This window comes from Hemicordylus capensis, chromosome 14, assembly GCF_027244095.1.
Source record: "Hemicordylus capensis ecotype Gifberg chromosome 14, rHemCap1.1.pri, whole genome shotgun sequence".
NCBI classification, from domain to species: domain Eukaryota; kingdom Metazoa; phylum Chordata; class Lepidosauria; order Squamata; family Cordylidae; genus Hemicordylus; species Hemicordylus capensis.
The window spans coordinates 16,437,157-16,453,607 of NC_069670.1; the positions used below are offsets into that span (position 1 = coordinate 16,437,157).

The following is a 16,451-nucleotide window of genomic DNA, read 5'->3' on the forward strand; positions in this document are numbered from 1 at the left end:
ATACCGTCGTAGTATTCATATTGTTGTTGTTGTTGTTATGCTCTGCCACTGAGTTATGACCTCATTCCCAAAAATGGATAGCATAGGTACATGATAGGAAGCTGCCATATACTGAGTCAGACCCTTGGTCCATCTAGCTCATTATCACCTACACTGACTGGCAGCGGCGTCTCCAAGGTTGCAGGCAGGAGTCTCTCCCAGCCCTACCTGGAGATGCTGCCAGGGAGGGAAACTGGGAGTACATGCAGAGTAGATGCATGCCCCATAGGGGGCCCCATCCCCTACGCCCCCGCTTAGAGCAAACCCAGAATGGAAGCATCTTGCTTACAGGTGCTTCTGGCCAGCTCACCCACACAGAAGCCGGCGTCACCCCAGTGGTTTTTATTTTTGAGAGGCCTGCCTTGTAGTGAAAGGGCTAGTTGTTGTTTTTCCCCCCTCCACCCAGCACTGGGGGTCCAGTGACTGCCTATACACCGAAATCCCTCCACGCACACATACTCCAAGGCTGGCTTTTTAGATCTGCGGGCTGAGGCTGGCAGCAGGAGCCCCCGGGGTGGACCTGCTGCGACTGCTCTGGGCATCTGGCTTCAGCAGCAGCATGAGGCTGCTACAAGTGGCTGCTTCTCTCCCCCAGCCCCAGGGGGGTGATCCAGGCAGATCAAACCCATTTACAGCCTGAATCAATTCCAGCAGTGAATTAGCAGCTGATGCCCGACTTAAAGGGGGAGGAGGAGAAACGCTAATGAAATGGCGGGGGGTGGGGGGGGAGAGAGAAGGGAGCCGGCTGCTTCCCTCCCTCCCATAGCAACTGGTTTCATCTTCCACTCTCAGGGTGGGGGTGCTTCCTTGCTTCCCCCTCCCACACACACACACACCGGTGGGCAGGTAGAGGTGAATGCGGCCATCTCTGTGCACCGAAAAGTCGTGCAGGACGAGGGAAATGTGGTGCCCAGCCCTGGAACTGCGAGGAAGCCAAATTCTGGGTGGGAATCTGTTTCCCATTTTTTAAAAAACCAAACAAAGGACGGTGGCACACACCCACTTATCAACCAGGCGGAGTTTTCCTCTTCCCCCTTCTGGAGATCAGGAACTGCCATAATTTGGGACGGGGCAGATGGGGTTGACTTGGATGGCTGAAAGGATCGACTTTTGAATAGCTGAACAAAGAGGGTGTGGGATCAGAACACAGAGAGCTGCCTCTGACTGAGTCTGACCATTGGTCCATCTAGCTCAGGATTGTCTACCCAGACTGGCAGCGGCTTCTCCAAGGTGGCAGGCAGGAGTCTCTCTCGGCCCTGCCTTGGAGATGCTGCCAGGGAGGGGACTTGGGACCTTCTGCAGGCAAGCAGGCAAGTGCTCTTCCCAGAGCGGCCTTGTCACTTAAGTGCTCACACACATGTGGCCTCCCATCCAAATGCAAGCCATGGTTCCAGGCAGGGGTCTCTCTCAGCCCTACCTGGAGAGGCTGCCAGGGATTGAACCTGGGATCTCAGATGCTCTTCCACTGAGCTGCGGACCCACCCCCTAAGGGGAATATCTTACCTCGCTCACATGTGGTCACCCATCCAAATGCAAACCAAGGCAGGCCCTGCTTAGCAAAGAGGACAATTGATGCTCACTACCACAAGACCAGCTCTCCTGCACCTGATGAGGCTGACACAGAGGGCTCTTCTGTGGCCATGTGGGGCTCTGACGGCCTGCTAGACTCTCCCTTACGAAGAGTAATGGCTGCCCCTTTCAGCTCTCATCATCATCAGCCAGTTACACAAGAGAAGGAGAACTTCCTCATGTCACTTGGTCACAAAGGACAGCTTCCTTATCTTCATCTTATCCTTAAATTTGTATCCTGCTCTTCCACCAAGGGGCCCAGAGTGATGTGCATGGTTATGTTTATCTTCACAACAACCCCGTGAGGTAGGCCAGGCTGAGGGAGCAGCAACTGGCCCAGAAGTCACCCCGTGGCCTGGTTCACACAATGAGTCAAATCTAGATGCAATGTGGGCTACCAACATTAGTGTGGTTGTGTGAACCCATGTCACACAATCTCAGCTTCATCTCGGGCCATAATCCATCTTGGCATGGGTTCACACAATCACGCGAATGTAGGTAACCCACATGAAACATAGATTCACATGAGAATATGAACCGGGCCAGTGAGATTCATGGCTGAAGGGGGATTTTAACTAAGGGCTTTCCAGTCCTACTCCAGCACTCTAACCACTATACTACACTGGCTTCCCCTTCCACTGAATGAGTAGTTTGTTTGGGTGCTGACCAAGATCTCATCCCCCATTAGCACTTGACAGATGTCAGCTGCCTACTACTGAGTCAGACCTTTTTGTGCCTTAATATTGTCTACACTGACTGGCAGCAGCTAAGGTTTTGAATAGGGATGTGCATGAATCGAATTTTCAGATTTGATTCAAATTCAAATAGAAACTGGTCGATTCGATTCAAATCCAAATCCAGTTGGGCCGAAACAGGCCAATTCTATTCTACTTTTAATCGTCAAATCGATTCAAATCAAATTTGAATTGAATTACCCTTTATAGCAGCGATTCAATTGGAATTTGAATCGTTGGAATCAGCCAGATTCGAGTCAAATCTATTCGCACTTGAATCGATTTGAACATCCCTGGTTTTGAACAGGAGTTTTCTCCAGCCCTAACCTGGAGATGCTGCCAGGGATTGAACCTGGGACCCTTTGCATGCAAAGCAGATGCATTGCCACTGAGCAACAACCCCGACCCCATCCCGAGTCCGAGTAAGGCTTACGGTTAATTCCAAACTTGGAATGCTGGCCACACTTGTTGAGGACGATCAGCATGACGGACAAGAAGATGCAAGCACAGACAGCCAGTACTACAGCCACGGTGATCTGGAGGAAGGACAAGAAAGAGAGGCTGAACTTGTCAATGCTGGAAGAAGGCCTGTCCTTGCTACTGACTTTGGGAAGACGGCATCCTCAAGGAAGCCATGACAGAGCAAGAACTTTAAGGTCAAAGAAATCTGTGGGATTTCCTCCTAAGTCTGAGAATTCCACCAGCTAACTGGGCCAACAGGCACCTCTAAAGCAATTGCGCCCTTATATTGAGCAGGAGGAGAGCAACTGCCTGTAGGAACCTCAGAAGCTGCCTTATACTGAGTCAGACCATTAGCCCACCTAACTCAGGGTTGTCTACTCTGACCAGCAGCAGCTCTCCGGGGTTTCAAGCAGGAGTCTCTCCAGCCCTATATGGAGATGGTGCCAGGGATTGAACCTGGGACCTTCTGCATGCCAAGCAGATGCTCTGCCTCTGAGCTATAACCCCATCCCTTAAAGGGAAGATCTTACGGCACTCACATGCAGTCTGCTGAGCAGAGTTGTGAGCAGAAAGCACTTGGCACATGCTCAGAGCACTCTTTTCTGAACCTCACTCCATGTGCTCTGTTTGGAGCCCGGATGTGAAAGCAGGTTTCAGGCTGCGGCATCCAGCCGAGGTGAAACCCAGAATGTGAGATTCACTCGCAACATGTGACACGTCATCCCACCACATTGCTTCTCCGCCCCACAAGGCAGCCCGTGAATGGCACCAACTTCGGCCAACCCATTTCCCAGGACTTACCCCGAAAGTGTGTTCTTCCGGAGTCTCCACCGGTCCTTCTGAAGTGCTGTTCTTGTCACCTGGGTGGGGAGGGAGCCCAGAAGGTCACCGCATGTGCTCACGCAGGCGGGTTTCAAGCTGTGGCAAGCACAGCATTTCATTCTCAGCTGAGCAACTCCCCCCACCCACTCACCCCCGAATCTACCGGACAGGGTTTCCTCGGATTCGACTTGGACTCTGATTCGGACTCGATTCGGACAACATGCCCACCTTGGCCACGGCCTGTGTTCTAATGCAACGGCCAGAATGTGCCCAGTCGCATTTTGTTTATTTATTTACAGCCGTGTAAACCGCTTTGGGGACTTTTTTTGACAAGCGGTATATCAATATTCGTCGCATCCATATCCGTATCCGTATATCCAGTGGCAGCACCAGAAAAGAAACTGAGGGTGGGCACCGAAGGGGCAAAAGTGCCTTTATAGGTGGGTCAGCAGCGTCCCATATATTATTTATTGATATGTATATGCCGCCCTTTGTCCTAAGACCCCAGATATTAGACTTCTGAAACAGAAATGGGGGCCAAGTGGGGAGGGGGTGAACTACTCATCCAAGGGGATGCTTGCCTGCCCAGCCCCCTCTGGAGTCACCCTGAATCACAGAGCCCAGAAATGAAATGCCCGTCCACTGCTTGTTTTTCATGCATCTACAGTTCCCCAACCCACTTCAGGGATCTGAAGTTCCCCAACCCACTTCAGTTGGGTCTGGCCCAGCTCTGCCCTGATGGCCTCCCCCCCACCCTCCGTCAGGGTGCAAAGGGAGGCTGGAAATGTCGAAATACTCACTGATCGGCGGCAGCGAGACTGATGCAGCAGGTGGCGAGGGAGAGAAGAAAAGAAAGAGAAAGAACCGTGAGCCTTCAAGGTTCAGATTCCACACTCAGCCACAATGGCCCCGTAAAGCTGAATTGCAACGTCGTTTATGAACCGCCATATCATGTGATTTATGCACATGCACGCACACTTACACACACCCCAGCTGCCGCCACCCCAACCCAATCCAGGACCCAGTGAACCACAAAAACTGTCGGGCGCTTGTCAAAGTCAGTACTACATTCCTCTACATCAGTCTTTCGAGTCAAGCAGGAGGGACAGCCAAAGTTGCCACACTTCTTGAACACGTGTGAGTTCGGGGCATCACGGATACTTTGACGCAAAAAGTGGATTTTTTTAAACCCCAGACATAAATCAGGCTAGGTTCCAAAAAGGAGGGAGAAGCCCGAATCGTGTGTGAAGTGCTCTCTGAAATATTGCACGGACTTCCAGGTAAATCTGGCCAATATCGGAACACACACACCCTCCCAGAGTAAAGTCGTGGTAAAGTAGCTATCTGAAAGAGCTTCTGGTGTGCCAGTCCGCCTCCCCGCCAAATCATGCACCTCATCACTGTTCATGCCCCTTCACCCATTCCCTTCTTCTCCATCTTCTACCATCCAGTTCCTGAAATAGATAAATATATAAAAGGAGGGCTTCTTCGTGGGAAAATATTCTCATCCTAAACATGGATGAGAATATTCCTAAACCACTTTTTAATATCTGTCTGTCTGTCTGTCTATCTATCTTCTTTGCTTGGAGGACAGAATGCTTACACGAATGTATCTCCTCCCATTTACAATTTCTCATTCTCGAATTTTCACACACAGGAATAATTTGCATATCTATAGATGACTCTTTGGGGGCATAGCTAACAGAGGAAGCAGACCTCCAGAATATCTGAAGGAGCGTGCTCAGCGGGGGGTGGGGTGAACCAAGAGTTCTGGGGGGGGGGGTTAAAGGCTGCACAAGCAGCTAATAGAATCTATTTTATCACCAAATGCATGAACAAAAATCTCCCTTTTCCCCTTCAAATCAGTGTTTAAGTGCTTGGAAGAACACTTTGGAAATGCACATTTTGTGTCTCTAGACCACAGAAAGTAGCATTTGTCCAGACAACAAGGGACTTTGTTTCAATGATCTTGGAAAGAACATGGTTTTGTTCATCTGCTTGGTGATAAAATTAAATTGCTTCTATCAGCCACAACTTGTGGAGAGATTCTCTTTCCCTTGTACACACAGCAAGCCGCAATCCAAGCACTCTCCTTTCTTTCTGCCCTCTCTCAATGGTGGTTGTCTGTTATTGGTTTTCTTCTTCATTTCCCCCCCAGAATGAGGATCATTCTGGAGGAGAAAAGACAATTCTGGAAAGCCAGCTACAATGCTGAGGAAAACAACCTCATTAAAAAATCTGGAGGAAATTCAAGAGTAGAAATTCATCAGCATTTCTACCTCTTATATTCTCCCCCTGAGAAATGTTGGATAATATCTGGGGGTATATGATCCCCAAGTCCAGGAAAAAACCTTCCAATTTACGAACTAGAAACCCTCCATACTTTGCAACTGGGCCACACTGCTAGCAGTGGTCTTGGAGACCTGAATCCAAGTACAGTGGTCCCTCTACTTACGAAATTAATCCGTTCCGAATGCACATTTGTAAGTCGAAAAATTCGTAAGTCGAAAAGCGGTTTCCCATAGGAATGCATTGGGAACGGATTAATGCGTTCCGGAGCCTAGAAAAAAGACCCAGACCCCCAGTAAGGCTTGCAAACTGCACAGGAACATTTCTTTTCAAGAATAAACAGGCAGGCAAGTCAAGGAAACCGCATGTAAAATTCGTAAGTCAAGGAAACCCCATCTAAAAATTTGTAAGTCGAGGAAACCCCATCTAAAAATTTGTAAGTCGAAAAAACCACATCTAAAACCGGATCTAAAACTGCCGTTTGTAACTCGAAAAATACTTATGTCAAGTAGTTTGTAAGTCGAGGGACCACTGTACTGTAAAGCTACCCTTTCCCTGCTTCCCTGGCCTCTCAAGTTTTAAGAAACTTTGCTGCAGGTGCTCAGCATTCACAACAGAGTCCAGTACCAGGAACGGGCTCCTCGGGGATGAAACTGTCAGGGACGTCCATGAAGTGTTGGTAGACGGTTTCCGAATCGGAACCCAGCGAGTTTTTCACGAGCAGAGTGTAGTTCCCGTTGGAGACATGGGTGGGCTTGTTGAGGTTCAGGCAGCCGTGCACCTTAGTGGAATTGTGATACTTCTCGGGGAAGATATAGGTCTGGATGTACTCGGACTCAACTAAGTCCCGGCCGTTGATCTTCCATCGGATGCTCGGGGTGGGGTTACCATCCACCGTAAAGGGTACGCACGTAAGGTGATGACTGACAGCTTCTGCCAGCTCAGAGACGACAGCTGGAACTGTGGGTGGGGAGAACATCAAAGTATCTTAGGGCATTTTGAAGCGGCAGGGACTGGCTAAGCAAGGTCTGCCCTGGTTTGCATTTGAATGGGAGGCCACATCTGAGATATTCCCCTTAGGGCATGCCTGCTCAACTTTGCCCCCTCCCCAGCTGTTTTTGGACTACAGCTCCCATAATCCCCAGCCACAGTGGCCAATAGCCAGGGGTTATGGGAGCTGTAGGCCAACATCTGCAGGAGGATCGAAGTTGAGCAGCCCTGCCTTAGGGGATGGAGCCACTCTGGGAAGAGAAACTGCCAACTTGCATGCAGAACGTTCCAAGTTCCCTCCCTGGCATCTCCAGATAGGGTTGACAGCTCCACCACTGAACTATGGGCCCACCCCTTAAATACAACAATTACATAGGAAGGTGTTTTGCACGCAGACGGTCCCCGGTTCAACCCCTGGCAGCATCTCCAGGTAGGGCTGGGGGAAACCCCTGTCTAAAACCTGAAGGTTGCCTTTGTGATCCTTTCCTGAGCTCCTGGTCCCAGTCCTGCTGTGTCCTCAGATCCAGCTTAGTCACGTCAAGGCTGGATTACTGTAATGCGCTCTACGTGGGGCTGCCCTTGAAGAACATCCAGAAACTGCAGCTAGTGCAAAATGCAGCAGCTAGGGTTTTATCCGGAGCTGCCCGGTGGGAGCACATCACACCCATTTTGAAAGAGCTGCACTGGCTACCAGTTTGTTTCCGGGTCCAATTCAAGGTGCTGGTTTTGACCTTTAAAGCCCTAAACGGTTTGGGCCTGGGATACCTGAGGGACCGCCTGCTCCCAAGGGTTGCTGCCCGCTTGACAAGGTCATCGGAGGGGGCTCTGCTCCGGGTGCCGACAATGAAGGAGGCTCGGTTGTCGTGCACACGGGACAGGGCCTTCTCTGTTGCTGCCCCCAGACTCTGGAATGCTCTCCTTGGTCTCCATCACAGCTTTTAGAAAAAGTGTCAAATCTTGGCTTTTTGCCCAGGCATTTATTTGATTCTCTGCTGCTGCTCTTTATAATCTTTATTGCTTTTATGCTTTTGTTTTAAATTTTTAAATCAGATTTGTTTAATTCTTCCCCCACCCCACCCCCACCCCCACTTAATATTTTAATTGTGTCTTTTTTACCATCTTGTGTTAAAAAATTTTTTGCTGTAAACCGCCTTGGGATTGCTTTAATGAAAGGGGGTATATAAATTTAACAATAAATACATAAGTAAATAAACAGCCTCTCGCCTCTTACACGTCACATTCAGCTGGGCCACAACCTTGCCGAGTCCAGCTTCATTCTCTGCTTGGCAAGTGATGTTCTGGAGGTTGAAGTGAGAAGAGACGTTCTGGATCGTCAGCATGATTTCGGACTTCGGGTTCTGCACGGGGAGAGAGCGGAAGTTTGGCCAGTCACCGAACCAATCCCGTTATTCACTGACTGATGGGCCCTCAGTTGAGCCCCACTTCAAAACCTTGACACTTGGAATAACTAACTTCAGAGACTTGGGGATGCCGGAAAAGGGAACTAAAATTTCATCATTTTGCCGTGACAGCAAAAATGAATTGCTTTGGTGAGGGTTAGAGAAGGAAGACGGAAATGCCATGGTTTTATTGGAAACTGGAGATGTTCTATTGAATATTGGCAGAACAAAGCCTGTGGGCTTCTCACAGGCATCTAGTGGGCCACTGTGGGAAACTGTGGGCTGGACTAGATGGGCCTTCTTGGGCCTGATCCAGCCGGGCTGTTCTTACATTCTTAAGGTATTTGTTCCAGTGGACATAAGCATATGTCCAAATTATTATGATTTAAATAAATGTGTGCTGTCAAGTCGATTTCAACTCCTGGCCCCCACAGAGCCCTGTGGTTGTCTTTGGTAGAATACAGGAGGGGTGGACCATTGCCTCCTCCTGCACAGCATGAAATGATGCCTTTCAGCACCTTCCTATATCGCTGCTGCCCGACATAGCTGTTTCCCGTAGTCTGGGAAACATACCAGCGGGGATTCGAACCGGCAACCTTCTGCTTGTTAGTCAAGCATCTCCCCGCTGCGCCACTTTATGATTTACACCCTACTATATGGATCCATTCTTTTGTCTTTGTATTGATTTGCCTTCAGATCTTATTTGAAAATACTGTTGATATTAATCCAGCCATCCATTTCTTAGATTTCTGATAGGGGTTTTTTTTAATCGTTTCAGTTGTTAATATGTCCGTTTAATAAAAATCATTCTTTCAAAAGAGGAAATGGGAACTGTGCATTGAAAAACCAGCCTACCCAGTAGGAAAATCCCCCCAAGTTTACATTTCATTCCCCCAAATAAATGACATTTATTTCTATTTCCTCCTCTCTCTCTTTGCCCCAGAGGGGTGCAGGGTGGGTTTAAGGGACAGACCCATTTTCTTTTATCCTCCCAAACGCATAGCAGACCCCACCCCATAAGTGGTCAGAGTGGGGCTAGCCCTCTCATCCGGTGGCTTGCCTTAGAGATGATGGGAGGATAAAGCCCAACGTCTGGCACATCCCACCACACATCTGGCCAGGGCTCTCCTGTGAAGCGGCACATCAGGGTGACGGTCTCGCCTTCTCTCACGGGAGTGCTGTTGTATTCCAGCCGGACCGTGGGGAAGTCTGTCAAAGAGAAGGGGCACAGCTGGATGAGGAAACGTGACACCAGAGTCAGGCCACGAAGAGGAGGAGAAGCACACCTTGTCCTGAGACCCCCTCCCTGAGACCTGAGGACCCCATCCCCCCTGGAACCCACAGATCCTGAAAACTAGCTGCCTCTCCTATAGCCCACCATGGTGGGATTTTGAGGATCCAGAGGCCCACGGCAGGAATCCTGACCCATCCCCCAGGACCCCCTTCATCGCCCCGGGGGCCCCAGGAGCAGAAGCGACGCCAAACTAGGGTCGGATTCCAGCACCAGAGGCAAAGTGCTTGCCTGGCTGCTCCAAGACTCCCTCTTCATGGGCTTACTCGGGAGGAGAGGAAGGCCGGCCCCGGCACCTGCCTCGGAACTGATCCAGCTGAGTGCCACTCAAAGCCTTGCCTTCATCCCTATAGGAACACGGGAAGCTGCTGCCTAATGAGTCAGACCCTTGGTCCGTCCAGCTCAGGATTGTCAACACTGACTGGCAGCAGCTCTCCGAGGTTTCAGGCAGGAGTCTCTCCCTGCCCTACCCGGAGATGCTGCCAGGGAGTGAACCTGGGACCTCCTGAAGGCAAGGCCGAAGCTCCACCACTGAAGTGCAGCCCCATCCCCAAGGGAGCCATTGGAGGTGTGGACAGGAAACTCCAGAACATTCAGGGTGGGTAGCAAGGTCACACACCGGCCAGGGAACCTGGGAGCTTTCAGTGGGGCAGAGGAGCAGGGGGCCCTCTATGGCTGCACAAGGGCCACTCACCACAGCCCGCTATGCTCATGTTGGCCACGGGGATCGTCTTCCCATCTTCCTCCACACAGCTCAAGGACTGGTTGCCCGACTCGGGCTGCCTGGTTTCCTGCCACACCTGCAGCCATCGCAGTCCACACGCGCACTGGAGCGGGTTTCCCGTGAGGACCCTGCGGAAGAACATAGGGACATAGGAAGCATACGACACAGCCGTAGACGGAGTCTGACCCTGGGTCCCTCTCGCTCAGGATTGTCTACCCAGACTGGCAGCGGCTTCGCCAAGTTTGCAGGCCGGTGTCTCTCTCGGCCCTCTCTTGGAGATGCTGCCAGGGAGGGAACTTGGAACCTAGATGCTCTTCCCAGAGCGGCTCCATCCCCTGAGGGGAATCTCTTCCAGTGCTCACACTTCTAGTCTCCCATTCAAATGCAAACCAGGGCAGACCCTGCTTAGCTAAGGGGACACGTCTTCCTTCAGGGGCGTAACTACTATTAGGCAAGGGGAGGCAGCTGCCTGGGGGGCCCCACGCCTCGAGGGGCCCCCCATAGGCAAGCCACATGTGAAGTGTGTGTGTGTGTGTGTGTGTGTGTGTGTGTGTGTGTGTGTGTGTGTGTGTGTGTATCAGCGAGGGGCCCATTTTAAAATTTTGTCTCTGGGCCCACTCCAGCCTTGTTATGCCCCTCTCTTCCTTGCTTTCACAAGACCAACTCTCCTCTCCAGAGAGGGAAGCAGCAGTGTGTCTGCAATCCCACATGCCCTGGTAGGTAGAATTCAGACATCCAGAGAACATCACCCACCCACCTTCCTTCCTTCCTAAAATCAAGCTATTGATTCATCAGAAAAGCTCTCTCTATATCTATATCTATATCTATATCTATATCTATCTGTGTGTGTGTGTACACACACACACACACATATACATATACATAGGGAGAGGGAGAGGGAGAGGGAGAGAGAGATGCAAGAGAGAGATGCAATATCTGGTGATGTTACCAACAATATCTGCTGATGTTACCAACACTATTTTGTTTTCCAAACAGTGGTTGAGAGAAGAAACTTTAAGAACCAACAAATAACATGTAACATTCCTTTGAGGGTACAGAATGGGGATGGTGTTGGTTGCTTTGAATTCAACTATATCAGAATTCGGAGCAGGGAGAGGAAGTCGCGCATGTCGCATCCCGCCCCCCCCCCCCGCCAGCCCTCTCCTCTGCCGGTTTGCAGATTCAACCAGTTCCATCCCAGGGAGAAACGCCACGCTACTTTTAGATCGGGGTGGCCATCCTGAGCCTCCCCGGCTATTGTTGGACTACAACTCCCATCATCCCCAGCCACCATGGCACAACAAGAAATAAACCCCACTCCGTTCAATGGGGCTTACTCCCGAGTCAGCGTGCAGGGGATCGCAGCCTGCGGAGAGCTCTGAGCAGAGGGCCCACCGAGAACGTTGATGAGGCAGAAACGCAGCCGGATGGCATTGCGGGTGGCGTACAGGTGTGCACACACCTGGGCAGGCATGGGCGTGGCCCTTGAGCTGCATGGCACCCCTCACGGGACTCTTCTCCCTGGCCACAACCCAGAGGGGATGAGAGGGGAGAGAGAGACTCACAGCTCCTGGAGACGGAGACGGTAGAAGAGCTTCCAATGGAGGGACCGCAGCTGGTTGTAGGCGAGGTTCCTGCAGTGGGGAGAGAAGGGAGAGAAGCCTCCGGGTTCATCTCAGGGCCTGAGGCTGCGCGCCGAGTCCCCTTCTTCCTGCCTCCTGGGCTGCCAGCTCCCATCCAGCTGTGTGGCAGGCAGGAGTTCAGCAGGCACAGCTTCTCCGCGAGGCAGGCGGGCACGGAAGCCTCAGCCCAGAGAGAGTATCCGCCTCCAGATGGGGCGGGGGGCTTAGCATCATATCCCCCTTTGCGACCGGCAGAGGTGCGCCTCGGTCATTTTGGAGCCTGGTCCTCAAGGCCTTTGGAGGGGCCCCCTCCCCTGCAAATCAAGCATCGTCATTCTCCGCCAGGCGACCACACCGCCCGGGACAGACTAAAGAGGATTTGGGGGTGGGGGGGACAGAGGCTGTGGAGGCCCTGGAGGCCCTGTGGAGGCCCTGTGGAGGCCCCAAAGTCCAGGGGTAAGAGCACCTCTGGCTACAAGCAGCAAAACGTCTTTGGCTGCCCACCAGACGCTGATCTTCAGCCGAGTGCCTCTCTCTGCCAGAAGCAACAACATACGTGTGTGTAAGGCCCCAGGTTCAATCCCTGGCAGCCTCTCCAGGCCGGGCTGGGAGAGACTTGCGCGCGAGACCTCGGAGAGCTGCTGCCAGTCAGTGCAAGCAATCCTGAGCTCGATGGACCGAGGGCCTGACTCAGTCGGCGGCCGCTTCTCGCGTTCCGGAAGCAGTTTGCTGGTTAGAAATCAGAGGCCACCCAACCCTGGAGACCTCAGCAAACCTTTTGATTCCTCTTAGGAGCCTCTGCCTGCCTGCCTGCCTGCCTGGCCTCCTCTTCATAGGGGACTCCTTGCTATCTACAGCTGGGAATCCTTTCTGTGCCGGACTGAACGGCCTCCCTGGTTCCTTCCTGCCATTTCTCTCCTGGATCATCGCGTCCCCAAGAGGAACCAGCACACTTCCTTTTGCACTCTGCTTGTGCCGAGCCCCGACAGAATCCGGCTGGGCAGTGGCCCGCCCCATGCATTTGGGGCGGGGGGGTGCGGGGGGGGGACCGCAAGGCCAACAGCCTAATACCCAGGAACAAATCAATAACTCTGTGTCATTCACAGGGCCATTAACACTAACCATGATTAACTACATCCCAGCCTGGGGCTTTAAAGACCAGGGGAGGACATCCGGGTGGGGCGGGCGGGGGGGGCATGGGGTTCTCATGGGGGGGGGGCGAAGGAAGGGGGTGTGCAGGAGGAAAGGCTGACCCAGTGCAGAGAGACACATCTATTTGTTTTGTGTTTGTTTTGCTACGCGTGCATCACGGAGGGCGGGGGGGTGGCTGCCGGGCGGAGGGGGTGAAAGGGGGACTGGGCACCTCGAGCAGCAGCAGCAGCAGCGCCAGCCACTCAGCGTCCCGCTAGGGTAGCATCGACTGTGAGCTGCCTGCTGTCGCCCTGCAGGGGAAGGCCCAGTGTCCACCCAGCAGAAAGGCTGGGCTCCAGAGCAGCCGGGGGGGGGGGCGGATCTCTGCTGCCCACCTCCATTTCCACAGCAAGGGACAGCTGTTCCCAATCAATGCCTCCTCCAAGCTGCACGGAGTCATCAGCCGGCAAGCACTCCGGGCAAAGCCTCCGGAACCGTTGGCTTCGTTCCCAGGCACAGAAAGCGAAAGAGCAGGAAGAAGCGAGAGGAGAGCAGCTTCTCTTCTCTTCTCTTCTCTTCTCTTCTCTTCTCTTCTCTTCTCTTCTCTTCTCTTCTCTTCTCTTCTGGCATACCGAGTCAGACCCTTGGTCCACCTTGCTCAGGATTGTCAGCACTGGCTGGCAGCGGCTCTCCAAGGTTTCAGGCAGGCGTCTCTCCCAGGCCTCCCTGGAGATGCTGCCAGGGATTGAACCTCTGGGACCTTCTGCATGCAAGGCAGATGCTCTACCACTGAGTTAAGGCCCCATCCCTAACAGAGGAAGCGGCCTTCTACCAAGCCGGTCCAGCTAGCTCACTATTGTCTACACTGACAGGCAGCCTCTCTCTGAGGTTTCAGGCAGGAGTCTGTCCCAGCCGTACTGGGTGATGCTGCCAGGGATTGAACCTGGGAGACCTTCCATAGGAACATAGGAAGCTGCCGTATACTGAGTCAGACCCTTGGTCCACCTAGCCCAGTGTTGTCATCACAGACTGGCAGCGGCTTCTCCAAGGTTGCAGGCAGGAGTCTCTCTCAGCCCTAGCTTGGCGATGCTGCCAAAGAGGTGTGGGAAAATATCGAAAATGTGCTTAAGCAGCGAAAAGAAGTAGTCTGAATAAGCAGCAAGCTAGCTGAGATAGGTGGCGCTTTTCATATCTGCTACCTTCTGTTCCTTGCCTGGAAGGTGCTTGATTATGTCTGTGTGGGTGAGAGAAGTCACACTTGAAATCATTTGAGACCTTTCGAGTTAAAAGGGGATGTATTGGCCTATACAAAATGTGCAAGTGTGGGATGCACTGTCATCTCAAAAAAGAGAGAGGGAGAAGTAGAACCTGTGGGAAGTCGCGGCCACACCCAAGAAGCCTTGATCGCTGGCACAAACTTTCATAAAGCTCTGTTTGAAAATGTGGTACAGGTGCCTGGTGTCAATTACCCAGCCAAGGAACGAACGCGGGGAGAATCCCTGACTCCCAGCAGAGGGTACTTGGAACCTTCCACTCTTCCCTTCGGCATGCAAGGCAGATTCTCTGCGGCTGACCTATAGCCCCGTCCCCTAAGGGGAAAGACGGTGCTTACACGTCGTCACCCTTCAAATGCAGATCAGGGCAGGCCCAGCTGAGCAAAGGGGGCCGTTCATACTCACTGCCACAAGACCGGCTCTCCTCCCCAAATGTCCCAACACTCCGCGGCAATTTCCACTCTCTGCATCCCCCGACGGATTAGATGATCAGCCCCACCCTTGTACAGCCAAGGCACGGAGGCTAGGATCAGTTTCATAGCCAGGGGAGGCCCGCCTCTGGCCTGACCCTCGGGCACGAGCCAGTGAGAAATGGGAGGAGGTCAAGGGAGCTACTCACACGTGCGTCAGGCTTGGGTTGGCTCGGAAAGCGTCCGGCGAAATGAACTGCAGCTGCGTCTTCGAGATGGTCCTGCCGGAACCAAGCAAAAACCAGCGCCCGCCATGAAAGCAGCACGCCAGGAAATCGGGAGATCTCCCCCTCCCGACACACTAAGCCCCTCTCTGTCTCCTCTGCCCCACAAGTGGATCTGCCCAGCTACTCACAGGTTCTTCAGCTCCCGAGGGCTCTTCATGTCGTCCAGTGTCAGGTTGGTCAGTCCGGCTTGGTTCTCGATGACTCTGTAAGGAAGGGACGCCTGCCCGATCAGATGCATACCCCGCAATATTGAAACGCACCGGCCACATTTAAACATGCACAGGACATGTGTGGACTACCAAAGCTTACCTGACTGTCCTACACACCTGGCTCTCTGCTCAGTCTGGGGTTGTTGCCCTTAGGAACATAGGAAGCTGCCATATACTGAGTCAGACCATTGGTCTATCAAGCACCGTATTGTCTTCACAGACTGGCAGCGGCTTCTCCAAGGTTGCAGGCAGGAGTCTCTCTCAGCCCTCTCTTGGAGATGCTGCCAGGGAGGGAACTTGGAACCTTCTGCTCTTCCCAGAGCGGCTCCATCCCCTGAGGGGAATATCTTGCGGTGCTCACACATCAAGTCTCCCATTCACATGCAACCAGGGCAGACCCTGCTTAGCTATGGGGACAAGTCATGCTTGCTACCACAAGGCCAACTCTCCTCTCCTCTTCTCAGGAGAGAAGAGGCTCTTCTGAACAACAGCCCTGTGGGGTCTATCTAGCCCAGGGCTGCACAACTCCGGCCTTCCAGCTATTGTTGGACCACAACTCCCATCATCCCTGACTATTGAATGTGGTAGCTAGGGATGATAGGGGTTGTAGTTTGACAGCAGCTGCCGTGGGGTGGGGTGATGACGTTGTGCAGCCCTGATCTAACCTGACATCCTGGCTCTCACCACTCCTGCCGAAACCTCAGACAGCTGCTGCCAGTCAGTGTAAGCACTACTGAGCAAGATGGACGGCGGGTCTGACTCAGTATACAGCAACTTCCCATGCTTGCGACAGCAGATGCAAAGGCAGTTTCACAAATGCTTTTTAAAAAAAAACCCCAAGTCATGGCGTTTCTGCTGGCCGAAAAGTTGCCGGGTTTGACTGCCTCATCGTTGGCTTGAAATCAACACAGATCTCCTTCGGAGTCCTCTTGCTGCTGCTGCAGACACGTGGTTGAGCCGAAGGGCCTGTTTCCCGCCAGGTTCCCGGGGGCACCGTCGCCACCCCTGCCCCCAGCCCGCCCTGCACAGCCCCCTGACATTCTTTCTTGCCCCCTTGCCAGCCGCCTTAAGAACCTCTTCCCCCTCTCTGGGCTGCCAATACGAGCCGATCTTCATCGCTGTCAACCGGAACAGCCTGCTCGGACGTGAAGGGAGCCATCACGGCGGAGGCACTCCGAACCCTGAGATGCTAATGCAG

At 52.7% G+C, this 16,451-nt stretch overlaps 1 protein-coding gene across 1 annotated transcript in view; it reads right to left on the reverse strand.

The window, feature by feature from the left end:
• NTRK1 (neurotrophic receptor tyrosine kinase 1) overlaps nucleotides 1-16,451 on the reverse strand; it is a 39,273-nt gene that overhangs the window by 15,122 nt on the left and 7,700 nt on the right. Inside the window, exons 2-11 of the mRNA XM_053279023.1 lie at nucleotides 15,173-15,247; nucleotides 14,967-15,038; nucleotides 11,886-11,954; nucleotides 10,291-10,448; nucleotides 9,366-9,514; nucleotides 8,137-8,263; nucleotides 6,543-6,875; nucleotides 4,427-4,444; nucleotides 3,606-3,664; nucleotides 2,776-2,878 (exon numbers count right to left, since the gene is read on the reverse strand). Of these exons, the coding sequence (XP_053134998.1) occupies nucleotides 2,776-2,878; nucleotides 3,606-3,664; nucleotides 4,427-4,444; nucleotides 6,543-6,875; nucleotides 8,137-8,263; nucleotides 9,366-9,514; nucleotides 10,291-10,448; nucleotides 11,886-11,954; nucleotides 14,967-15,038; nucleotides 15,173-15,247 (1,163 nt within the window). The remainder of the gene's footprint in view (nucleotides 1-2,775; nucleotides 2,879-3,605; nucleotides 3,665-4,426; nucleotides 4,445-6,542; nucleotides 6,876-8,136; nucleotides 8,264-9,365; nucleotides 9,515-10,290; nucleotides 10,449-11,885; nucleotides 11,955-14,966; nucleotides 15,039-15,172; nucleotides 15,248-16,451) is intronic.